The 26,733-nt window shown below is 44.3% G+C and overlaps 1 protein-coding gene across 4 annotated transcripts in view; it reads left to right on the top strand.

Moving 5' to 3' along the window:
* The window catches only part of MAD1L1 (mitotic arrest deficient 1 like 1), a 369,255-nt gene that overhangs the window by 197,015 nt on the left and 145,507 nt on the right, over positions 1–26,733 (top strand). For all 4 annotated transcript variants that reach the window (XR_008468072.1, XM_054212045.1, XM_054212046.1 and 1 more), the window contains exons 14-15: positions 6,832–6,920; positions 15,574–15,664. Coding sequence is in view for 3 of the 4 variants with exons in the window: in XM_054212045.1 (XP_054068020.1) it covers positions 6,832–6,920; positions 15,574–15,664 (180 nt within the window). In the remaining variant the exon portion in view is untranslated. The remainder of the gene's footprint in view (positions 1–6,831; positions 6,921–15,573; positions 15,665–26,733) is intronic.

Genomic DNA, 26,733 nt, shown 5'->3' with positions numbered 1-26,733 from the left:
ACAATAGTGTTAAGGATTACTTTTTCCAAGAATATGTACCAACTAATCCTGGGCTGCTCAGCATGTTTCTAAATGGCAAGTAATATTTTGTTTTGCAAGTATTGACGTATTTCTTTGATGAAGAGTGAATTTCACTAAGAAATCTGGTGAGGTTCTCCCCATCTGTGCTTCTCTGTAGCTGTTTTAGGGGAACAGCCCTTCAGCACATCAGTTTGTTGGGTATATGGAAGAGGTGATGCTGCTTTTGCTGAGCAGAATGATCTACAGAAGTGCTCGGCATGGTGGCTTACTACCTCATGGTATTGCTGGGCAGCCAAATTAAACTCACTGGTCATAGACTCATAGAATCCCAGGTTGGAAGGGGCCTCGAGGATCATCTGGTCCAACCTTTCTTGGCAAAAGCACGGTCTAGACAAGATGGCCCAGCTCCCTGTCCAGCTGAATCTTAAAAGTGTCCAATGATGGGGAATCCACCACTTCCCTGGGGAGATTATTCCAACGGCTGATTGTTCTCATTGTGAAAAATTTTCCTCTTGTGTCGGGTAGGAATCTCCCTAGGAGTAACTTGTACCCATTACTCCTCACCTTTTCCATGTGATTCCTTATAAAAAGGGAGTCTTTAACTTATTTGTAGCCACCCTTTAAATTCTGGAACATGGTGATAAGGTCTCCCCTAAGCCTTCTTTTCTCAAAGTTGAACAAACCCCATTCTCTCAGCCTTTCCTCATACGACAGGCTTCCCGGTCCTTTGATCATCTTGGTGGCCCTTCTCTGGACCCTCTCCAGCCTGTGCACAGCTTTTTTGTATAGCGAGGACCAAAACTCAACACCGTATTGCAGGTGTACACTGAGTAGAGTGGGATAATGACTTCTTTCTCTCTGCTGGTGATGCCATTCATCATTCATCTTTGGCTTTCCTTGCTGCAGCAGCACACCGTTCGTGCATATCGAGCTTGTTGTCCGCGAGGACCCCCAGGTCCCTTTCCACAGAGGCTGTCCCCCAGCCAGGTAGATCCCAGCCTGTGCTGCCACTCCTGGAGTAAGTTTTCCCAGGTGCAAGACCCTACACTTGTCTTTGTTAAACTTCGTAAGGTTCTTGTTAGCCCACTCTTGCAGCCTGTCCAGGTCTTCCTGCAGGCTGGCTCTCCCTTCCAAAGTGTCCACTTCCCCACTCAGTTTGGTGTCATCAGCTTTCATCAGGGCACACTTGGTCTCATCATCCAGATCACTGATGACGATATTAAACAACGTTGGGCCCAATACCAGTCCCTGGGGGACCCCACTTGTGACACCCCACTGGTGCTCATGTATGTTTGATTCCTGTCCTGACGCCAGATTTCTAAGCTTGTAGACAGCGGGAGGTCACCAAGCTTGCCGTGCTGCTCTGTGAGAAGAGAGGCAAATAAGATCCTTAGTCACTGCTACATCCTTTGGAGAGAAGCACAAATAGCATCGCTAGAATAACTGGCGTATCAAGCTCCTGGGGAACGGTTGTTTGCCTGTTTTCAAACCTCAGCGGATGGGTCATACTCAGGGTCTCATTTCTCTGTTCTTGTCTATTTTAGTGTACGCTCTTGCTTTCCAAGTCTGCTTGGTTTTCATACATTTAAATATTTATGTATTTAAATACCTTCTTGAATTGTGTTGAGACTTGTAGTCAAACACAACCTCTCAATTCACCTTTCCATGCTGGCTCCATGCAATTCAGTTCCTATTTATCTCTGCCTTTTAAAATCAGCTCTTTTGCTGAGGAAGGCCTTTCAAAGGATGTTGCATCAGCCCATTGTTAAATAAACCTTTAGACATTTATAATGGATTCAGCATTTCCTGCTTTTTACAGTTCCAGGAATGCTGAATGACGTGCAGGCACACTTCATCAGGATAAGATTGCTGTATCAGCCCCTCACTAAAATTCACTCATTATTCAAATAATAACTGTATGTCTCCAGCATGTGTTCTGTGAAATATGTGTACATGATGTGGGCGAATAAACCGGCCCCTTTTTTTTCAACGTGCAAATCCTAACTTTGGAAGTGAGTTGAAATACTTTAGATTTTGAGTCCTTTACTACCCAAAATGAGGCACCTGAACAGAGATTGGGGCGTTATTTTGGGCAGTGGGTTAAAATTTTCAGAAGTTCATAAATGTGGCTCCCAAGAGGGACTGATTTGATTTAGAAGCTTAAGTCTCGTGATAAATCTCCTTTTGAAGATGGGGGGTGGATAGTAGGCCAGCAGGATGCTTTGGAAAGGCTCGTCTTCAGGAACGCTGAAGCCCGCTGGAATCAAGTGGGAGGAACAGCAGGTCCGGGGCATTGCGGAGGCTCAGCTACTTGTTTGGGAGGGGACAAATATGGGTCAGACATGACACATGCCAGAAATACACCAAGAAAATCAGCTCTCTAAAGTAAAGGTTGGTTTCTTCTAGCTGTCAGGAGATGAATTTATAATTTTATGTTTCTCCTGTCATCTCATATATCTTTAAATAATTCCTACAGAAGAGAGAACCAGCAAGGAACGCGTTTCTTACAGCGCTGTGGGTGTTTGCTATGTCATTAGCACTTGGAGGAGAACCATCACCTCGAAATCCTGTCCAGGCAGGTTTAAAAGTAAGGCTGAAAGAAGAACGATATTTCACTTAATTAAACACTAGACGAAAATCCATCCATGTTCCTCCTTCCTCTCTTTCTCAGTTTTGACTAGTTATTTTGGAAAAAGTATCTGCATTTCATCTTTTGGGGTATTTGTGTGTTTGTGGAAGTGGACATTGTATATCCTGGATGTGTTCAGATCACTTTCTGTTGAGAGCAATAAATCTGGACTGAAATTCATGCTTATGAAGTGGAAGAGAATAGAAAAGGTTTGGGATAAATGGGATCCTGTTAGGTTGAGAGCAAGAGGCTCCAGTGTATTCTGAGAGGAGAACATCACATGCTCGAAATGTTAAGTACCTGTTTATGTGTTTTATTCACAAGTCATGGGCTCTGACATTACTCATTATTCCGCCTTTTCTAGTGTCATAAAAACCTTGGTTAACTTTAAAAAAAATTAAAAACAATAGCTTGGTTTCTTTTCAAGTTGCTAATGTGTTCTGTACAGCGGGGACAGCACTGGGGGTCTGATCCCGGGCAATATTAACCCTGAAGCTCCTGCAGGAGTTGTAGGTACTTGGGTCCCTCTTGTGCGGTTTTCAGGATGAGAGATACAATGCTGTATTTCAGGACAATGTTCGCTCTCTGCTCTCAGTGCTAGTTAAGAGCCAGATGAACATAAAAGAGAGCTGAAGGATCCAAGCCTGCCCTAGGTCATTCGGTAGTGAATGGGGGAATACAGCAACCAGCTGTAATTTGAGCAGCCCTTTTCCCCTCTCTGCTGGGTAATGGCTTCTGCTAGTTTAATGTATTCAAAGTAATAAAAGTTGAACTCAGCCAGTTATATAAAATTATTGATAAAAATTGGAAGAGTTTAGACAGGAATATTGAGTTAGTCCAAAAAGCAGAAAATGCCTGCTGAAAGCGGCATCTGGTGAACAAGAGAGACCAGGACTGGAAATTAATTGAGGAAGGGGGATGTGATGGGAGTTAGGCAGAGAAAACAGCAAGAGGAGACAGGCTCTTCCTCTCCTTGTCCCTTCTTGAGGCCATTCTGTGCCACTGGTACCGGGAGGACAAGTGGACAGGGAGGGACAGACTGCCACCACAGGGAGTCATTTCATGTTTCTCGCCTGGTCCCCGGCGCTACCCTGAGAGGCTGCGTCGGAGGGAATGGTCTCGGTAACCTCCCCACATTCCAGGCTTGTGCAAAGGGCTGAAAATTATGTAGGATATGGGTTTGTATTTCCCTTCTTACTGCCTTCCTGTTGTTTGTTTTCCCCATTCGGTTCGCTGCATTTCTTCCTCTTTCCTCCGCTTTCCTCCTGCCTGCACCACGAGCAGGACGGCAGCGAGGGGCCAGCTGCGGAGCAGGCAGTGGCCGTGTCTGACACTGCCTTACCGCCGGTACCAGTGTGCCAGGTCTGAGCGGAGCCTGCTGACATCATGTTCTGCTGGGATTATCCAGCAGGCAAAACTGCAAGTAAGAGGAAGCTTTTAATCAATGGATTCTTTTTTTTTTTTTTTTTTTGCTCTTTTTTGCTGTTCCCTTCATTCTTGTTCCATGAGGACCTATTTGCCTGCACTGTGCTGCCTTTGGGAAGCAGAATTGGATCCCAACAATAAGCCACTCCATCTTATCTCAACTAACTTTCTTTTTGCCTTGGAAAAGACATAAATAACATTTTTAATATCTTCTGTGAGATTGGCAAGCAGGGATGTTTTCCTCACTGAACCCGAATGGTTAAAGGAAATGAGCTGCACATTTTGAATGAAATACTTAATACCTTAACTGTTTACTTTCTTTTTTTAAATAAATGATTAATGAGGTTTTAATGACAATAATTTGCTGTGGCACAAAGTTATGCCTTGACCTGAACTTGAAACTTTCCAGCAGTTTTAATCCTAGTTGAGGGAAGCAGGTCCGTGTCAACATTTAACCGCTCGAGCCTGTTTCATCTCTCAAGATATCACCGTGCCCTGCTCTCCCTTCTCACTGCAGGCACATCAGATTTTCAGTCCAGGTAGTTTTGGTGCTTGAAAACTAGGAGAACACAGAAATGACATTAAATGCCCTTACAGTCCTTGTGCACTTCCCTTCTCATTCTCCTTCAACAGTGCACTCTTAACAAACCCAGCAGAATCTCATCACACCGCTACTGAGCGTACCTGGCGCTAATTTGTCACCGCTGTGTATCAGGCGAGCCCCGCACTGATGCTTTCCACGGCAGCATTCACTTGAACACGTGTGCATTCACTCTCCCGTCTCCTTTGCCCATTACACACTCCATTTTTTTCCTCTCTATGCAGCCAATACAAGAGACCCCAGATCACAACAGCAGATTATTCGCCCACCCCCTGCGTCCCCCTGTCTCCCCCGAGAAGGTGGCCGTGATTTATCTGCTTACGTCGGTGAGCAGGTGGCAGTTGGACTCAAGGCTGAGCCCGCTTAGCCTATGATAAATAACGTGTTTACCAGCCCTTCCATCTTCAAATGCTGTCCACAAGCAGTCCAGAAAGCAGCACAAAATAGCAAAGACATCCAGGCTTCAGCAGACGCGGGAAAGGGGAGATATAATGAGTGTTTTCCTGCTAGAAATAGGTTGGAATTGAAGCCTGCTCCTCATCCCAGTACCTTTTATTCACATTCCTGGAATTATCTGGCGCGCTTGCTTTATCCCCAGCCATCTGTGATGGGCTGAGCTGGGAGAGATAAGCTCAGTAATCAGAAAATTGAGGGAAGCATTTCTGGCTGTGATAATCTTATCAGGCAGCTAATATACATTAACATTTGTACAGCCTGATGATGCAGGTGGGCCTTTGCTTATTTTTTTCTTCCTGGATGCCTTTTGACAGGCAGGGGGCTGTCAAAATATGGGGCTTCAGGGTGCCGGGGGCAAATCAGGCTAAAACCTCTTTCTGCTCCGTCCCTGTGGTGTCAGAAAGGGGAGGGAGAATAATCCAACCCTCTCTTTTCTGCCCTTCCCTGCTAACAGCGCTGCCGTGCTCTGTCTGTCTTCTCTGGTAAGCATGCAAGGGCAAAGAGGCAATATGTCAAAATTTCAGTTCTGGCTGAGCAGTATGACCTCACGTGTCAATATGCTCCTCTTCCTTGTAAAAACGGGGAGCTGTCTTCGCATGAAGTTTGCCGTTGCAATGGGATTTTTTTTGTTCTACAAGTCTAATTGGTGCTGTTGAAGGGAATGGTTTATTAATGGATTGTTTCCCTGATGCTGAGCACTGAGGTCTCTTTGGTCATAAGTTTTGCATCTATAATTAGGGCTGGATTACTTATTGTTTTCCTCCCGGGTGAAAAATATACTTTCTGTCAATAGATTTATTAGGGGAATTAGTTGCCAGGTGCTAAAAGACAGATGACAAAAGGAAATCCGAAGTCTGAAGGATGAGTGTGAAGGTGGTCTAAGCTGGGAGATGGTGCTGGAACAGAAGTTTGAGTATCCTCTAGGTAGTTTGTCTCTGCTTACACTTCATAATAAATTGAGGGGTTTAGAAACGAGTAACATATGTCGTTTATCAATCTGTGCATCGTCTTGATAGCTGAATTAGGGCTACAGATTCCCACAAGTCAGGGAGCCTGGGAATGGTAGAGGTAGAAGAAGTTTTGATGTCGGTAGAGTTTTGAGGTGCTTTCTGGTGAGTTCCTTCCCAAACAAGGCTGGAGGCAGAAAGTATTCTTAATTGTTTGTTCCACTGGACCTACCTGAGCAGCTTGAGCTAAAAGCATGTATTGGAAAGTGCTGGAAATATTCCCCAGCCTTTTGGATTCAATGCGTGTGTCTCAGAGTTGCCCTGGACAGGAAAGCATAATCCTGTGGTTCATCTCTTCTGGGGAGGAATTGAAGCTAAATGAGGTTGAACTGTCAATGCTGAATCTCGGGTACCAGCGAGCTCCTAATACCACACAGATAATTCTCTGCATGCCGTTATCAATGGGGGACGGGTTGGGGAAATATCTGGAAGAGAAGCAGAAGCTTAGAAACAATCAACTTTCTGTGCTTCATGTACCTTGGAGAAAATGTTGGGGAAGGCAAAAGGGATTGCAGAGGGAAGCTGGGATAACCGTGTGCTGTTAATTCATCACACGAAGAGTTGCGCTTCACATCTGTATCCTGAGAAAGGTCTGAGCTGTGCAGAACATCATGATCTCCTCCTCCTCCCTTTGCTGTTCGTGTGTCCCCCTTATTAGTACTGGAGGAACTAATGCTTTTTCTCTCCTGCAGCTGGAGGTGGAGATGAAGGTCCTGAAGTCTCAAGAGTGCACAGCTGAGCAAAGTACCACCATCACCAAGGAGGAGGTTGACACGCTCAGGTAGGCAAAGCAAGGGCAATGCTGAGAAGAGTCTACTCTTTTCAGTGGAACTAATGAGAAGGGAAATGCCCAGGGTAGTTTCAGTGCCAGCTCTGGTTATTGCCATCTCGTGGTAGAGCACCAGGTACAGGACCTACATGCCACAATGCATGAAAAAGCACATGTGCATAGACTGCCCGTGTACCTGGGCTGCCTGCTTTTCAGGGAACACCATGGTACCATCGATCAGAACGTGTTTTCCATGTATTTCTGAAGTAGGGTGTTCTTTTCCTGAGTACGCTTCTTAAATTCTCTCCAGGTTTTATTTTCATGAGAAATCCATGAAGCATTAACAGAAAGCCTCAGCCCCTGATCTTTCCTGCATGTAGATGCTTTATAAGCTTGTCTGACTCCTGGGAGGCTGCAGGCTCTTTGCTTTAATGTTTGGGGTCTCTTGCTCTCAGTTAATTCGTAAGACTGGCTCCTGTGTCACTATTCCCCCGTTGACTTTCTTTCCTGTGGTGACAGCATTGCTGTTTGTTTCTTATTTTGACCAAATCTCGACTGTAAATACGGGATCTGTTGGCATGTGTGTGAGGAGGTTTAGAATCCAGCTTTTGTAATACTGATGTGTGTGTAGCACTGGAGATAAAAGAGGGATGTTTCCCCTCGTGCATTGCTGCAGATGGCAGAGGGGTACCTGTTGTGATTCAGTGAAAGAGGAGTTACAAAACAGCGTTTTAGCAGAGAATACATGAGCATTTACAAAAGCTACAGTGAAGCTAGACAACCTTTCTATGTATTTATTAAAGCATTTACAGCTTCCATTCCAAAGCAGGTGACACAATAAATAGTGAGCACAGAAAAGTTCATCCATTTCTGAATGTTTAATAAAGTTCCTTTTATTTAAGCTGAGCAAATCAGATCTTGACAGGCTGAGTTTTTTATTCTCAGCTGATGTAAGACTTTGGCTGGAGTTTCATTTCTTAATTCTTTTATATTTTCAGCTCCATCACTATAAAGCGTTAGTGCCTCTTAGGACTGAAAGCAAGATTTTGCAGCAAGTAGAATCTTGCAGAAAGCAGAAATTACTGGCCGGTACGTTATGACTTTGCTCCTGTGCTTTGCCTCTGGAGCTTGTTTTATGGCTTTGAAAGCCCAGTTCCATAGCAGAGGGGAGGTGTTTGAAAATAACACATGTTCAGCTAAGCTATTCCAATATGTTTTAGGGCTGTACACCTAATCTTGGGGACTCACTCCTATAGTTCCCTTAAGGTGGTGTAATAGTTCGTAAGACCCAAGGCACGCATCTCCCTTTTATATTCTCTCATATGGTTGAGGTCTGGTAGAGGATAGTATGCTATGGCTTCCCTTTTTCAGGGGGATAAACCTGTCTCCATCTGCTGTTGTGGATCGTGGGTGTCTGTCTGAACTGAGCTCATTCAGGTTTTTCCTTTGCTAAGGCACACGAGACCCTCTGAAACCTGGTGTTTGTACTGCTGCAGGAGTAGTCACCACCTCCTCAGCCACGTTAAACCCGTCGCTCCTGATTAATATTATGCCTCTCTATCAGTAAAGCCAGCATCCTGTTTGCTCCCTTCTGGGAGCTGAGGCTTTGCAGAGCATTTCTCCAGTACCGCCTCGTCTCTCCCTCCCTGGGCTGGTACGGACTGCAGCACCCTTTCACGCAGGAGACGTTTTCACCTCCAAAACTCATTATTTGGTGTTTATCTTCACTGAGCAGCATTTGCCGTCTATTCACTGAGCAGCTTCAGGAGCAGCGTGTGTAGGAAGAAACGGCTAGATTGCCACATAGTCCAGCCCCACTTCATATCGCGGAGGGCGCCTGGCAGTGGGATAGAGATGTCTGGCTTTGCCCTGAATTAAAACCTGTTTCTTGGGCAGGGAGAAGTAAGTGGAGCTCCCGAGTACCTGCTTGTTACGGGATTGTGGCATTAGGTTCTGCTCAAAGGTAGCCCTAAAACCCTCTAGATAATGTTTTTTTCTCTTTCTTTTTTGTTTTTAAAGAATTTCTTTGATTACTAATCTCATCTCGCTCCTCCTTTCATGAAATTTTGTCAGAGCCTCCACACAAAGTATGACACGAACACAGGCCTATTCCCAGTAAAGCCGCTGGTGGTGCGGAGCTATTCTCCAGTGAGGACCCGTACACTGAAAGCTGTTTCAGCAAAGAGACTAAGCTTCTGCGGTTGTTTCATGGTGATATTTCTGCCTTTTCTTCTCTTTCCCATTTCAGTATCTCATGCTCCTGAGGCTATGGACGCATGGAGGCCACGGTCCCAGGATCTAATTCCAGGCTGTTTTTTCTGTTGCTTTTTACTGAAGCACTTTTTGTTGTTACGGCTGATTTAAATACTTGTCCCGGGCCCTGATGGTACTCATTTAGCTACAAAGCTGTTCCAAAAAGCATGGATTTATTTGGTTTTAATCACCCTTTTCACTGCTCGGCTCTAGCAGTAAATGCCTTGGTGCAAAGTGTTCTCGTTGTACTGGAGCTCTCTTTGCTGGAGAACTGGTAAGCCAGTCCCTGCTCCTTTATCCTTACTGGTGGCTCCTATTGCTGCTTCAGGTGTCTTCTCAGACCCTCCAGCACTCCATTCAGCATTGTAGAATCGACTCCATAAAGATTTTTTTCTTATCCTTGTAGACTTAAGGCCTAACCATATCCTTTGACTACTTATTTTGTGTTTTCTGGCATTTTCTGTGCATTGGACAAGAAACTGGGCCAAGCTCTTTCTTCACAGAAGAGGCTCCTTCTCAAAGGAGCGCAAGATAAATCATTGTCTTCCCCCAGGCTTTTGGGGTTCAGGAGTAACGTGCTGTGGTCCACGCCAGGACACTGCTCCTGGCTTGCTGGATGTGTCCTCCCCGTGCAGCAGAGGCGAATTGGGTAGCTGTGATCAAAGAGCAGAAGAGGTCTGGAGGAGAACAGAGATCAGTATGGGAGGGGATTAGATCTGCTGTGCTTGTCCTCCTCCTGTGTCCTTGTGCCCTCAGCAGGTCCAGTGTACTCAATTTTACATAGCCGCTAAGGGGGAACGAGCGGCGTGAGCTCCACTCTTACTCCTTCCTTCTACAGACCGCTGACCGAACTTAATTCTGGCACAAACCAGGGGGAAGAATGCAAACTTTCAAACTGGAAAGTGGGGAAAGAAATGCCACAGCTTATGAGGGAGTTATTTCCACTTCTGTAGTTTATTGTGGTCTTTGAAATCCCATTAACCTACACGACGATGCGTCTGCTCTTCTGGCTGGAGCCCAGCCTCTCCAGTTAGCTGCTGTCGTGAAGGAGTGTGAAAAGTAGAGGAAAACCAGCAGAAGCCAGTGAGGGATTCTGCAGAGCAGGAATGGACCGTGAGCCTCCAGGCGTTTCCATACACACCCCGTGGTTAGAAGCTAACTCCTAAAAACAAAAGCAGGAGAGACATAAAGGAGAAAAAATAAAAATCTGTATTGATCATTTGAATCTGTATTCACCTCCTGTGAATGAATGAGAGCTTTTAAAAATATATCTTTTGTTGCATTTTTCTTTAGTATGGAAAGTAAATTTTCAGCGAGAAACTTGAAAGACTATCAGTTTTTCCTCCTTCTCTTGAGAACAAAGTGCTCTTCCGTCAGACCTTTTATAACTTTAAATACGAAACTCTCTCCCAGCATCATCGTTTCTGAAGAGACAATAAAAGCCGGTGCTAATGCTGTCATTTCTCACCCTTCTTGCTGCTCCCTCTGAAATTGTATTTGTTTATATTCTGAGGATCTTATGAAAAGAAAACGTGGCCAAACTCTTGAGTTCGTGCACCGTGGGGTATAGCAAAGCAGAGAGCATTTGGGCATTAGCACCTCTTAGAGGGAAGGTGGTAACTGTGCAGAAACTAGTATTTCAGAACCTATAAATAAAAGTAATATATTTAAAAAGAACTTCACTAAAAACTTAAGTGGCAACAGCCGAAGGACCTTTTCAGCTGGAACAAATCTGAACTTTTTCTTTCTGCTGTCAAACTGCAACCCCAGTAAATCCTAAGTGTTTTCTGTGGATTTAGTGACTGGGTAGAGTTACTGTAATTCAAAAGAAATTCATGTCCTTGCCAATGCCTATTAGTCACACTTGCTGGAATTCTGTCTGCTCTGCTCCTAACACCATCTCAATGCCATCTGGATCCCTTAATAGCGTCTTCCCAACACATACATTTTCTGCTCCATTCAATAGTTTCCTGTTCGGCAATAGCTTTTCCACATGGCCATGTCCTCTTCGCAGATGGGGCCTCTGTGAGACATGTCCTCGTCGGCGATACCCGCGCTGCTCTACAGGCAAGCGCATAACACATCTGAGAACATTAAAAATGAATCAAAGAACGATAAAGGGGTGATGGTGGGCAGTTGTTGCTGCTTAACTCCACTGAAAAGCTCTGGACTGAGAGAGGACTTTTGGAAGTGCCTCGATGCTGGTGAAAATCAATCAGAATTCCCCCTTCTGCCTTTCTAATCTGGGAGCAGCCTGGCCTTTCTTGCTAGCACCGTCCCTTGCCATCGAAGCACTTTTTAGACAGACACGGTGGAAAGTCTCCTGATTCTCACAAGTGCCATTTTGGGAGACCTGAGGCTGTGGGTTTTGTTTTTTTCTTGTTCACTCTTCTAGTCTGGGACAGTGAAACATGCAGTGGGAGTAATATAAAGCTTTCACAAGTGGGAAAATCCAAGTCTGAGCACGTGCTAATGAGTCTTGCGCTACATTTGATCTTATGAAAGGCTGTGGCGAAGGCTTGAATCTACCTCGTGCCTGTGGAGCCTTCAACTCTGGGTTAAGCTGTCTGCATCTCATGCAGGAAAAGTCTTCCAGGAATGCTGAGAGATCTTTGCCACAGTTTAAATATTTTAACGTTTTCAAACACCTGTATGGGGAAGAAGTGGGTAAATTTGCCAGAAATTAATCTGGATGATTTTTCCCTGTGTCACAAAACTTGAGAATGCTGTCGGTATTTCAGAAAGTAACTGATGTTTCTTCCTTCCTCGTGCCACAAGGCTGCTTTTAAAATGGCCAGGTATGAAGTTGGTAGATGGTTGTGCTGGACCCCGATGTTTCTGTGCTCTGCTTTTTGTGGTTCTCACAGGAATTTATCTTGGATTGTTCTCCCTACCTGGAAGTAACTCCCATGTGTGACAAGTTGGGGTGTGCAAATTGGTGATAAAATAGCATCACCTGTCTTGTCCAGGTGTCCCTGGACAGGGAGAGCACAGGTACCTGCGGACTGAGGCTGCCTGTGTGGATGCTGCTGCATCCGAAAACAGTACACAGTTGGCCCTGTACCTGCATTTACGTAAATGAAAAAATTCAAGTGCCAAGCAAGTAAATATTTTTCAATATTTGACTGCCGTATCTTAACCACCAGCTGCAAATGCTTTGCTGTGTTTATATATAGATAGGATTTCCCTTGCTTCTCCCTCTCTTTGCCATTGGGAAGAGTTCCCCAGGGCTGGAAGGCAAAGCTAGAATAGCACAAACTGTTTGCTAATGGTTCTTAATGCTTTCCCTCTGGAGCTCCAGGACACTTAACAGTGTTAAAAATAGGTTAGGAGAAGGATAAGGAGTGAAAGTACTAGTCAGTCCTAAAAACCTCTCTGGTGCAAAGAGGTTACAGCAATGTTCCCTGGCTTGAGAGCAGAGGAAGCAGCAAGGGTTGTTTCCGATGGGCGCAGAGGAGGGGAGCTCGGTGGGCTGACGTCCCTGCACACGGCGGGGACGCCCACGCTGTCTGGGGAGGAGGATACCCTGGTGATAGCCCAACTGCAGGTGTTGGGAAGGAGGATACCCCGGTGATATCCCCAAGAGCACGTGCTGGGAAGGAGGATACCCTGGTGATACCCCAACTGCGGGTGCTGGGAAGGAGCAGGCGCCTGAGGGACAAGCCCAAGGGCGAGCTCCTGGGGGAGAGGCCGTGAACGTCAGGCGCGCTCCCATGTGCTGCCGCTCACAAGATCCGTGGTCCAGCTGTGTCTACTGCATGGCTGCAAATCACTGCCCTTTCCTCACTGAGGCACGAGGGGCACAAACAAATTATTAAATCTTAAAATTGCAGGTGAAACAGTGTGAAAATATAGTGACTTAACGGCTCGCTTTGTCTCGGATCTTTGTGAAATGGTTTCTGGTGATTGCTGTGAATGATTTTTAAAGGGCATCAAAGAGGCCTGAGCTTAAACCTCCACACGGAGAGAAGTTCTGCAGGCAGATAACGGCAACATCACAGCTTATTTGGGAGGCTGGATGGAGAGAAATGTGTTCTAAATTAAAATTCAGCATGTCAAGTACGGAGAAAGTACAGATGAGAGTCCTGTGTCTGGCTCTGACCTTTCAGTAGCTGCTGCGCTGTTGTTCCTCAGAGAAAAACGTTGCTCTTCGTGTGGCCTGTTCTGCAATCCATTTAGAAACACACCGTTAAAAGCATTAATTCCAATCTGAATTTCCATTTTTTTCGACCTTTTCAGTCTCCTGCTTCTTCAGCATCCTCCGTCCCCGCTAGCTTTGTGTCTCTTCTCAAAATTATTGATGATCTTTTTTAATGGCCTGGACAATGCTAAAAGCTGCTCCTCGGCATTTTAGAAGCTTCCAAGAGTGGAAAAAAAAATGATATTTTATAATATCTGAAAATTACCAGCAGGGGTCGGGCTTACAAATAATTTAAGCAATTCAAGCTGCATATTTATAAAGGAGACATTTCTGTGCTGAACATGTTGTAGATCAACCAGCTTCTATGGAAAAGTTTGTAACTTTTGCCCAGTGAATAGGAGAGACGACTTCTCGCTTGTACCTGAAATTTCTCTTGCATAATTTAGGGATATTGGCAGGTGGGTGCATTGTTTACTGTCAAGGTGCAAGGATTTTCATCTTAATTCAGGTCATTTAAAAGTGAATATTATCAAGCAAGATAATCAAGTTTTTTAAAATATTCTGGAAAAGGAGCCTGAGAAAATTCAATGCAAAGATCAATATCAGTATGCATTAGTTGCACAGTTGATCCCAGGAAGTTAACATGCGAAAGGTGAGGTTCTTGAAGCAGCGTTAAGGTTTTTGTGCTCTGTACTTAAATGCAAGCAAAAATGTTATATCGAACTTTTTATAATAATATCACCTGCCTAACGGTTTTGATGGAGTTCTCTGAAGGATTCAGCAATCATTTGGCTAAGGCCGATGTGGTTGATATAATATATGTGACCTTTCAAAAAGCTTTGAGCCAAAGGTCACAAAGAAACTTTCCCCTGATGGAATAAGAAAGAAGGTTCTTTGTTGGATTAATAAGAATAGAAGAATCCCAGAGGGCTGGCTGGCCCAGTGGCCTGTCTGCAGGGGTGGCCGGTGGTGGATGACCATGCGCGTCGGGCAGAGCTACTGGGGTGCTTTGCTGGAAGGCTTTCCTAGTTTCTGGTGCCTTGGCGCCAGGATTTCCTGAGCCAGAGATAATATGATGTCTTTTTACTTTTCATTTTTTCTTCTATTAATTTGCTTATGTGATACAAAGTTAAAAGATGTTAAATCAAAGAACAAATGTTTTCACAATACCGAGGGTTTTCCTCTAGGTCCTAGAATGGTTTTTATGGGGAACTTGTTGTCCAGCACTAAGAGGAGTTTGTGAATAGTGAGGTGGCAGAAATTGAGATGATAGGAGATTATTCAGCTTATCAGACTGCTCAGAGTTTCAGAAGAATCTTACGATGTTGCTGGAGATGGGAAATGAGGTTGTACGTCAATAATTGCAAACCCCATGCACATAAGAGAAAACGCCTTTACCTTTACTCCCACAATAGCGGGCTCTAAATGAGCTGTTATCACTCAAGAAAGAGATCTTATATTATTGTGAACAGTTTTCTAAAAATATCAGGTAGGTGCTCCTTAGTTAAAAAGACAAATAGAATACTAGGAATTATGAGAAAAGAGGTTGAGAACAAAAGAGAAAGTCTAATTATACCACTGAATACATCCGAGTGCTGTTTGTAGTTCTAGCTTGTCTCATAGCAGAAAGTCTATGTAAAGCTTGCAGAAGAACAAGGAAGGGCAATAAAGATGAGCAGAAATATGGAAAATCCTGGATGTGAGGAAAGGCTAAATTGAGATTCTTCAGGAAATAATAGAGGAGGCCTGTAAAGTGGTATGGAGAGGGGAGTATGGTACAATTATTCACAACTTTTCATAGCAGAACTAACAGGCACTCAGTGAAATAATCACATGTGAAGTATAAAACAAAATGAACTAATTTTTCATACAGCACATAATTAAATTTTGGAACTTACTGCCAAGGAGTGTTGTGAAGGCCAAAAGTATAAATCAGATCAAAAAGAGATTTGATGCACTCATGGAGATTTTAGCTGTTGGTGGTTATTAAATATGATGGTCTAGACTCAGTCCGTGGTTCAGGAAGAATCTGAGTTGGATTTGTTTTATATTCAAGTTGTATATTTTTAATATACTTTGACAAATTATATTTTCATCATACAAACTTGTGTCTTTTAGTCATATGTTTTAACTGCCTCAGTTGTGTAACTGTGGTACTGAATGCAGTAATAGTCTGATCCTGCTTGTGATTTCATGGTTCACTTGATTTTTTTGGGAGGCACGATGACAGTGCAGGGGGACAGTGTCTATTAACTTTTCCTTCTTTTCCAGGCTGAAAATTGAGGAGCTGGAAGCTGAACGCAGCAAGCTGGAAGAGGAGAAGAGATCTCTGGAAATGAAACTGGAGAAGCTGACCCTGCAGGTAGGAGATGTGGAGGTGCAGAGCAGCTGGAGAGCCTGCTGTGCCCCGTTCGCCATCGCTGTGCCACCAGATGTGCCCGAGTGCTCACAGCACGCGACTTTGCTTCCCTCAATCTGGGAAGCAAGGCATTTTTCGGAAGCCTTTGCAAACTGCACCAACACACCCGTAACTCTGACCATATTATTGGAGTGTTTTGATGTCAGATGCAGTCACACAAACATAGTTGTCTTTTTTGATACCTTTGCTTAGAACCTCTTCTTCTTCTTCTTCTTCTTCTTCTTGGAGCCTCAAAACCCATTCAATTTTAAATAACTTTGCTACCCTAAGTTGTCTGTCTCCAAATTCATTCGTGCCAAAGGTGGAGTGTAGACAGGGCTTAACAGCACGGAACCAATATGAAAATTTGAGCTCCATTCGCACTGAAGACTCCACTGCTATTAGTGATGGAGACAGAGGCCACTGGTTTGTGGCCTCCTTGGGTAGTAGTTTTCCAAGGCAGGAAGCATCAGTGCTGTTGAGAAGAGGACATGGCAGCATCTCCAGATCACGGACACCGAGAGGCAGAAGGTGTGGGGTCAGAAGGACGAAAGGGTGTGTTTCTTTTGCTCTGCTACTGTCGGTGTTTTACCTTTTCCTGAGGTAGTGCTGTCCCGTGTGGCAGAAGGTCTTCAGCTTTTCACTCCGGATAGTTCAGTGAAGTCTCACCCTCCTTGAAGGAGGGCAGGGGCACCTGCAGCCGTTGAGTGCTCTGTTCAGCCAGCTCTCCTCCTGGGAACAGCTTTCCTCTGCAGAGGAGGGGCACGGGAGATGCTTCAAGCTTTTATAGTGTTTTTTGTTTGAAAGGTGCTGGAGGAAACAAGAACCTGAGCCTGTTTGTTTAATCAAAGCCCATCCTGCTATGAACAGTGTTATCTCTCTTTCTGTTCTCTCTGATATGCTGAACAATTTGGCATTGTAGCATTTCATTCTCTTAATTTTTCTTTCTTTCTCTCTTCTGTTTTTTTTTTCCATTTTTGTGTAAATTGCTTCATGGTAGAAAACCTGCAGGTTTGAAATTACTCAGTTTTCAGACAGACCATTGATTTTATCTTGACACCTATTAGAGGCGAATCAAATCTTTTTTTTTTTATTACCAATTCCTAGAGACAGGGGAAGTGACAGCTGTGATAAAGCAGGGAGCTAAGAGTTGCTGAGCATCTCTGCTGAGCCATGTTTAGTGTGAAACCTGTCACCCGGCTCTCCTTAATTGGGTTTCAGTCATCAGAAGGAGATGAAAGCTTTGGGCTGGTGTTTGGATGCTTAGGTCTCCGGCAAACACAACAGCAGCTTTGGTTTCACAGCAGATTACAACTCACTCAGGTCACGTTTAATCTGCCAACGTTGTTTTACAGTGGCTGCTGGCTTTCCAAGAAGGCCTGACCAGAGGAATCCCCTGTTTTCTGTGTGATGTCCCGAGGTGCTCTACTTCATCTGCTCATACTGCTCTTGAGATGCTGAAACACCAAGCTTTTTAAATTGCACATTCAAAGAGGAAAGGTCTGAAGTCTTCAGTGTAGTCTTGCTGAGTGTCTCCCTTCTGGTCCTCGGTAGAGGAGACCAGCAGCTGCTGCTGTTTGGATAGCTGAGCTGTCACAGTGTCGAAAAGCAGTGGGGTGATGGGGCGAGACGGGACCTTCAGACTGCGGTAGAGCTGCTGTACAGTAACAGTTGTACTGTTCACCAAAAAGGCTTTGAGAGCTCCTCACGGGATCCCCATGATCTGTCTCATTAATGATGCTCGCTGTTTGAATGCCGTATTGTGCAGATCAGGGCTTTGTGCAGGGAGTCGGGGAGAACAGGAACGACCTGCAGATAGAGCAGAATCAAAATTATACGGGAAGAACGAAATAACATGTAGGTGTGGAAAAAGGGAAGAAAGATGGTCATCTGGCTTAGCAGGTCTAGGAAAGAGAAATCTGCCAATCCCCCAAAAGGCTAGTTAGTGACCTGAATGAAGGTAATCATGCTCTTGCATCTGCCTTGCCAAGGCTGAGGCATGGCTTTAATTCTTTATTTAACAGGAGGTGGCTCCCCACTTCCTCAGCTCCGCACTTTACTTGTGTCTTAGAGGACTGGCTGCCAAAAGCAGCTTTTCCAAAAGGGGAGAAGTAAAGAGGAACGCATAAATATAGGAATATGGAAGCTGAATGCTAAAGTGTCAGTATTGATCAGTGTGTGCCCACCTGAATGGTCAAGATTTCAGAACTCCTTAGAGAGGAAAACATCAGCCTTCCCATTTTTTATTCACCTTGAGAATCGAATACCTTGACAGGCCAAGCTTAGAATGACTTTTTTTATAAACACGTTGAAAGAAGGTTCCTTACAGTGGGAGCCCACTAAGTTAAGGATAAACTTAGAAATTCACCTCTTCTATCAGTGCTGAGCAAATATGCTGAAAATATTATTATACGCTCAGATAAGGTCACTGAAATGTTGCTAGGTTGACATGTTATTTATTCCCATCTCTGAAAGAAATCACTGGGAAACGATGGGTTAAAATAACATCCGTTTACCACAAAGGGTAAAAAAAGCAAGACAAAATTTATATACAGAGATCAGAAGAAAATTTTACTGACCAGAAAAGATGATTGAAATTACAAACATGGGAGAAGCATGGCATCAAATCAAATAAAGGCATAAGAGAAAGTACGGGGTGACATTAAACAAGGTAGGATGAGGGCGATTTCTGACAAATCTTTATCTGCAGTTCCTTCTTTTTGAGAATAAATCCTCTGCCTTTCTGGAATTGTATCTACTAAATGAAAGATACATAGAAGGGGTGTATTAAAATCGTGAATTTGGAAGAGGAGGAGGCAGGATGTAGAATTAAGGCTTTGACTGCTTTACACTGGACTGAAGTCCATTGAGTTCATAAAGCCACGTGTGTTAATGAAATCTAGGGAGATACAGCCAATATTTGGTAATTAAAAAGGTCAATGTTTGACTGTATTGATGTGTGGAAAGGAGTAAAGTTTCAAAAATGTTTGCCTCCTCTCGCATCCTTTTGTATCCGAGTATCGACACATGAATTTTGCTCATTTCTGCTTTGGCTGCTGATACCAATAGCCCACTTTGGGAACTACAGGACCCTGATGGACTGGCCAGAGGGCAAGAGCGCACATGGAAAAAGGTACTTTTGTGTTAGGTGCGTGATTCACGCTCCCTGAGCTCAGTATTAGTAAATAAAGAAACTGAGGTACTGATGGCTATCCTCAGCAGTGTCTGTAACATCTGACATCTCTTTGGATTCTGTGCTTGTGTGGGGACAGCTTGAATTATGGCTGAAGGGGCTTTCCACCTCCACACACCTCTTCTTCCAAAACCCCTTGGCTCTTGACACCTAGCTGCAGGCTGCATTGATTTTCCTTCACTGGTATAAAGACTTTAGCATGGATATTACTCACTGGTCAGGTGTTTACTGCTAATAAAAACCTCAGATTACAAAAACACAAGAAATGTTGGAACTGGAGAGAAATGACACCCTGCTGAGGGTGCCTCCCCTCGCCCAGGATGTTATCTTAAGAAAAACATTTGAACTGTAGCTCAGGAGAGGGATTCAAATAATATATGAAAAGAGGGGGTTTAATCAGACAATTTTATTTCCTCTCCCCTACCCTTCTTTCTTCTGATGAAGCAAAAAAGGCTACCTGGCAGCCTTTTCACTCTGAGGGTGGTGAGCCCCTGGCCCAGGTTGCCCAGAGAAGCTGTGGCTGCCCCATCCCCGGAGGGGTTCAAGGCCAGGTTGGACGGGGCTTGGAGCAACCTGGGCTGGTGGGAGGTGTCCCAGTTACTGCTTGGTTATGGCGGGCAGATTTGCTGAGGTTTCAGTGAAAGGTCTGGATTGTTTAGTTATCTGAAATGCTCTGAACCATCCTCCTGAGCTGCTGGTGGAAAAGTGCAACTCGATGCCAGGAACAAAAGAGACTGATCAAATCAGTGCTTTTCGGATAAAGTGGGAGGAAAGACTTGTGAGGAGTGTTCAATTAGCATTTCTCGCTGCTAGGAGCCTTGTGTTTACAGGCAACCAAGCGGATGTGAAGTGTTCCTTATGCAAATACTACTCTCCTGCTTTTCCTGCTCTCCTCTACTCATCGAGCTGAAGGAGAAGAGATTCTTCAAGTTTGGCTGCTTCAAGGAAGATTGATTAAAATCAGCTGCAGTTTGACTTAATTGGATCCATATGCTTGGAGAGGGAGCAGGACTAGTTAGAAGTCCTCGTAATTAGTTCACAGCTGGTTGGTGAGAAAAATGAAACTCCAGTTAGAGTTCTGATAAGTGGATCTGTACAGATAAAGGCCAGGGAGATGTTTTTTACACTGACATGTGTTTGGGCTTGAAAATCACCTCTAGTCCCTTAGCCAAGCTAGCAGCCTAATCCCTTTGAGCATGTGTATTTATGAGGCTTAGTGGAAGGAGTCTTTATTTTCTTGGTCGTTTCTGAGTCAAAGGAATCACCTGTGGATGCTGGTAGCCAAGGAAACCTGAACAGGGTCACAGAAAGCTGGGAGAGGATCTCAGGGACTAGGTGAGACCCTTCGAGGGTGGTTTGGCTGTGTGAAAGGTTTGTGGTTTGGCACAAACTCTGCACTGATCAACTTTTCAGTGTGATGCCCTTGGTCACAGTAATAACTAGTTGTGTTTGGCCTTTCTGCTGGTCAGTAATTTAACAGCAGCACTCATAAAAATGCAGTATTATTTTTGCATATTGGAATCATTTATTTTTGCCCATAATCTCAAAGAGCTTGGAAAGATTTGACTGGTTTTATGGTATGAGGACAGTCATCAGAAAACTTTCCCCAGCGAGAAGTTGGTATTTATGCTGAATTTTGCTGTTGGAATAGAAGAGACTGATTTCCCTATTACAGAGTCCCTGGAGGAGCTGCCTGAGAAAAACATACTAAACATACTAACGAGGTCATGCTGATATGACTTTATTAATGTGTCTTGAGGTGTTCATTAATGCATGTGCAGTTGTTCCTTTCTAAATGTCTAACTGTGCCATCGTTATCAACTACTTTACGATTTAAGATATTAATCTGGTTAAATTAAATCTTGCTTTCTTCCATGTTTTAAATTGATTATTTTTGCACAAATTAAAGCGTAAACCACTTGTCCACTTCAGTGGTAGTTTTGTTGGAGCTATAATGATTTGAAGATAAGAAATAAGCAAGTTATTGAAGCAGAAATATTATCATTTTTTTTAGTAAGAGTAGCTGACATAATTGGTAAAGTTAGATACAAATGGAGTGAGTGTCTGAAGATTTGTCCTATTTTTCTACTTTGGGTCATTTTAATTGGCCTGCCTAAGCTAGCATGGACTTGTGGTGGTTGGTCCCACCAAAGCAGGGGCTCTGCAGGGAGGGTGGGCGGCTGCTCTCTGCTGTATTAAGTTCTCAAGTCAAATATCCACAGAGGATGAAGGTGCTGGGGCATCCAGAGTGCGCTCGTGTTTCTTTTTCCCTGTATCTCTGCAACCTTTGTGATTGGGCCAGTCTCCTTCTTACCCTAGTGCTATGTTTTGTGGGACTGACAAAACACCTGGGAGCTGTAGCTCAGGTGCACATTCCTATGTGGTGGACAGGGAGCATTTCTCCTCTTTAAACGTTAGTGACTCATTTTGTAGTCAGGACTTTGGCGGCCAGGCAGTAACTGGCTTGGAGTTAAGAGCCCAAGGCAAAGTTGAGGTCATTTAACAGTCTAACAGTTCATTATGTGACCAGTGAAGAATGATGAATCAATCATTTACATTGTTATAAAACTTAAAGGACATGGTCAACCATTCAAAGTTCCCTAATTGACCTCTCAAATGCTCATGAGTCGTCTTCCTGGATTATCTGCATACTTTCCCTTTCACAAACCTCCTGTCCTTTTTCCTTCATCTCTGCAGGATGTGGTCCACATTAGCCTGTGTCACACAGCTGCTCCTCCATGAAAATCTCAGGTGGTCTAATTCAGCCCTTTTTTTAAAAAAAAGACTTCTTTAAATGGGTTTGGGCAAACCACTTGGCATCTCTCTGGTCAGATATAATGTTTGTCAAGGCATAGGAAAAAATCTGTGTGCTTCAGAGGGATTTAATTATGAGATAGAATAGCTGAGAACATACAGCAGGGGACCCAGTAAAAAGAAGATGAAGAAGGCAGAGAAGTGTAGGTCCAGGTCTGCAGAAGGTCATATCATATCGCGCTGACCCACTCATCCAGTACGTTGAGTTTCATGGGAGTGGATGGGGAACGGAGCAATTTGTGATCTCTTCCGCAGACTCCTGGATTTTATCAGCAATAAGCTCATCTTCTACAGGCAAAGATTATCTTCTAAACTCCACAGGCTGCAGCAAGTCTTCACTGATGTGAGGAAGCACGTATCTGCTCAAGTGTGTTTTGACAGAGACCCCTCAGGGGGTCACTCCATAGTTTTGCTCAAAATACCAATGAAAAACAGTGTTGTAAAAATCTGTGTTGCCTTGGTTAAATTCATACCATTTCTATTAATTGTTGACTCAGTAGCTCAAGCGTAGCACAGGCATTTCACTCAGGGCTTGGCATTCCTAATTCTTAGCCTCAAAGGTATTTTCAGGTATTTGCAGCAACCTTTGCACTTCCAGGAGTCTCCCCATGACCTAAATATCTCTACTGATCGCTGTAAGCATGTATTAGAATTTATTAGAATTAACAGGAATTAGAAACATTCCATGGGAACCGAGAGGAGAAGTATAAACTTGTCGTCTAGTTGTAGATCTGTCACGAGGTGGCTGAAGGAGAAGCTGTTTCTTGGCCTCAGTGGCCCTGGTAAATGTGATGTGCAAAGTGGAAGTGGAATAAAACAGGGAGAAGCGCCGTACAGACTTGTTAATGTTTGTTAACATCAGGGACCAGGAGCGCGTAGATTCACATTTGCACAGTGAAATTTTACCAACATGCCCTTTAAAAAAATTTTTTTCAAGGAATTTGCACATTGAATATTAAACACCTGAAGGTCTATAAATTCTGCTGGCAGAGCTAACGCTGTATTGTTTATTTCATGCAGCACCATTCTCAAAGTTCTGCAGAAACTGATTAACATTTGCATAATACATTTAACACAAAAATCCATAATAAATTCATTAATGTACTTCTGCCACTATCCCTGAAAATATCAGCAGTTGGGTGGCATCACGCAGCTCATTAGATGAGCAGAAGGGGAAGACGGGTGAGCTCTGGATTCCCCGAACAGCTCTGAAGCAGGGAAAGGTCAGTGCGCGGAGCGTCAATACCTGAGCAGCAGCACGGAGAGCTCGGAGCAAGCACGGAGAGAGCTGGGGCAGGGGAAACGTCCCCTGAAAAGGTCGCTGTACAAGTAGACACGAAACGTAGAACTTTAAGAGGTGCCATCCATGCTAGAGTAGAAAAATCGGCGACGAGCACAAAATGCAGATGAGGATGCTGCTACACCGAGGAGGAGTTTGCTCCTGGAGTGCATGTGTTCTTCTGTTGAAGTCCTGCAGTGGTACAAAAAGCTGGCTTGGAACAAGCCTTTCTTTTCTGAACAGTCACTGCAGAATGAATGGTGAGGTTTTAAAAGTCGTGCAAGACTTGGTTCCGTGGCAGGAGGTCAGTAAACCACTAAATCCGGGGGTATTCTCTGTGTGTGTGTACCGCTTTCACGAATGGAAGGTATGGTGACAGAGACGCCCCTCTGTTAGTGTTCTGGTATGGTAAAAAAAGCAAGGACGTAAGAAAATAAGTAATTTCAGCTACAATTGCACGCTCAGACACACAGTTGTGTTTATAAAATGTCCCCCCCAACACAGAACGCTCACTGATGAAGTAGCAGACGGCTCCTGCGCAAGAAGAGCATTTCCCCGATTCCCCAGAATCATCCTGCAGGTGAAAGCCAAGGCTGAGGAGACAGACACGACCGTTTTAAAAAGAGACTTCCCTTTTAAGCTCCTCTAATCTTATTTATCACACAGCAAAGGAAAAACAAAGTTTCAGGAAACGATAAGAGTGACTGTCCCTTTATAGTTTTTTGGTTTGTCTCTGTAGTCATTTGATGGCACGAATTAGTTTTCAATTGTTCTTTCTACGTTTTCTGTTATTCTTCTGCTGCTTTGAATTCTGCTACGATGTCACAGAAACAAAACAAAAATGTCGTTTAGACCCGTATAGGGAAAATAGCGCCTGGCAAGGTTTGTTTACTGGAGCTTTGTACTTCTCCGATTGCTACGAATACCACATCCATAAGTTACAGCTCTCTGTTAGGCTTTTAGCTTTTTGTTACTCGTTATCATTTCAGCCTTTGACGACCCAATTAGTTTTGAATTTGTGATTAAAACAAAGCAATAGGTCACAGTTTCATGCTCTCCGTGTCTTTGCCTGTTCTTCTGTTGTGGTCTGGCTTTTTGCCACTGGTCTGTGTAAAGTGAAAAAAATCAGTAATATTCTTCAACAGTTTTCTCCTTCGGATAAGGAGACTCTGGTTACGTGCAGGATTTTTCCTCTACTGCTTGGTATGCGGACAACTTGCCACCGTCTCTAAGAGGCAGAAGACCAGGATGTGTTACCCAGATTATGGAAAAGAAATGAAGTCAGTGTTTAGCCATTTTTTTGTCTGTGCCTGTGGTGGGGAGAAGAGGAAAATCTGCCTGTTTCATGTCACGGTGAAGAGCGGGCAGCAGTAATAACGGTGTTAAATACACGTGAGAAAATGGGGAGATACTCTGAGCTGAGCCACTGATGGAGATGGCAGCGTGCTCCAGAGAAACATGTTTTCTTTATGTGACCTCGTCAGGGGGATTCAAGCGTGCTGATGTGATGTGTTATCTTACGTGTCCCAGAGCCCTTCCCTTTGATCACACCGACCTACCACCTATTTGATGCCTGGAGGCAGAGATCTACATAAAGAAAATGGGTTTCCCCTAAAGAATTTTATCAGAGGGTTGAAGGGGAACTTGCCGTGCCTCTGTCACTCAAACGCTTGCCATGGAGCAGTTCCCTCTGGGGTCCAGGCTCGCTGGGGATCGGAGCTCGTGGTGTGCCTGGGGAGACCGGGGAGGAGTAACACCCCGGTGTCAGAGCACCTCTGTCACTGCACCCCAAATGCAGTCGGGTCATCATACGATCTCTTCCTAGTCTTAAGTTTCCAAAGTTACCTCAATTTCCATTTGCTATTTTTTGATAAAACTTGAGAGAGACATAGATCCAGATGAGTCAGAAAAAAGTAATTGTTTTTGACAGCTTTCCTACCTAGATTTGAAAGACGGGTAACAATAGCAATGAAGACAGAGCCTAATGTAGGTAGAAGGGCTGTTCTCTTCAAATGAGGATAAACAGTCAGGGTGTCAGGAGAAGTGAAACGCTGTGGAAAGAGCATCTTCTTTGTATCTTGTTTTAAAAATCAGTAGTGCCACATGAGGCGGTGCTGTGTCTACGAAGGAGCGGTGGTGTCTGTAAAGCCCAGTTGTGTTAAATACCGATGGGAGGGTTTCCCAGGTGATCCATCACATGTGTCTTTAGCCAAGCACGGGGTTCAGCTTATTAGGAACACTGCTGCTTCCCCCCATCGACATTTAATCCCCATGTACCTTAAATAATACAGAAGCTGTGCCTGTTCTTCGCCTTTTTTGGCAGGACATTTAAAATGAAATAAAAAGTCCCTGAAAACTATTGTGTGTGTTGGACACAACGTAAGATGTTCAGTCGAGATTGTGACCTTTCAGAACAAAGACGCTGCTTTTGAAAAGGGGGTTCATTGTGCTCCTGGCTCTAGTAAGATGAAAAACTTGAAAAACCAGTAACATGAAGGCTGCACAGCAAAGATGAGCTCCACGGAGATGCTCTCGTGTATTTTTGGTTGTCTTCCAGTGGATACATCCTTTCTCTCTGTGCAATACTACCACAGTTGCAATCAGTAGTAATTACAGATATTTTCTCATTTTTATGAGTAGGGGCATGTGAAAAGCTGTTGGCAGAGCAATCTCTGCAGGGGAGCTCAGCTGTGGAGCTGCTTTCCCTCTAGATCCATCTCAGCTAGAGTTGCTGACCTTAAGGTTATTTCCCTGGGAGTGAGGGAGTGCTCATAGGTTGATCTGTTCAGTGTGCAAGGAAAAGCACGATTAGATATGTGCGAGCTAGTGTGATTAATATTATGACGGTGGAGCAGCCTGAACATTTAAATACAACACCAGCGAATTTAATTTCATATATATGTGTGTATATGTTTGCAGGCAATTGTTAGAATGCGTGCAGTTGTATTTATATGTAGACGTGTCTTGATTTATATGGGTGTAAAATAGGAAAGATCACCCAGATTGTTTCAGCAGAATCTGACTGGAGTGTGGTCAAAGGGACGGTAAAGGCAGCCAAACGGAAAGGGGAAGAACTGCTCAGGAGGGAGAACAGATGGAGGATTGGGCTGGGAGTGCTTCCCTGGCCATGCTGCAACTGCGACGGCTGTCAGACTGCTCGCTTAGGGTTCACAGATGTTGAAATGAAGGAGGTGGCAATATCGTAGACATCTTTACTTTGAGGGTGGCAGAGCACTGGAACAGGCTGCCCAGAGAGGTGGGGGAGTCTCCATCTCTGGAGACATTCAAAACCCGCCTGGACGCGTTCCTGTGCCACCTGCTCTAAGGTGACCCTGACAGGGGGGTTGGACTGGGTGATCTCCAGAGGTCCGTTCCAACCCTATGATTCTATGATTCGCTAGGGTCCTCTTCAGGTGGATGGTGGGAAGGAATAGTGATTGTATAACATCTGAAAGGGTTTCCCTGGTGCTGCCTGGTGGCTGTGCTGTGGTGGCACCTAAGCACTAACTTCTAGCTCTGAGTAATTTGGGGAGTGAATGTACAATGTCTTGTGGCTTTTCCGCTTTCCCAGGGTCTCTGATACCTTCTGAGTAGGATGCTGCTGTTGACACTAACCACTTGGAAGATAGATCTGCATCTGCACCTGAAGGTTTTTGTGTGGTCCATTCTCTCAAGCATCCTAGAGAAAAAAAATACTGGACATACTGCAAACCAGACCTATCGGTCAATGCACCGGTGTATTCCTCC

This window comes from Rissa tridactyla, chromosome 8, assembly GCF_028500815.1.
Source record: "Rissa tridactyla isolate bRisTri1 chromosome 8, bRisTri1.patW.cur.20221130, whole genome shotgun sequence".
Classification (NCBI taxonomy): domain Eukaryota; kingdom Metazoa; phylum Chordata; class Aves; order Charadriiformes; family Laridae; genus Rissa; species Rissa tridactyla.
The sequence above is the reverse complement of the archived record's forward strand: the minus strand, read 5'-3'. Positions and strand labels throughout refer to the sequence as shown.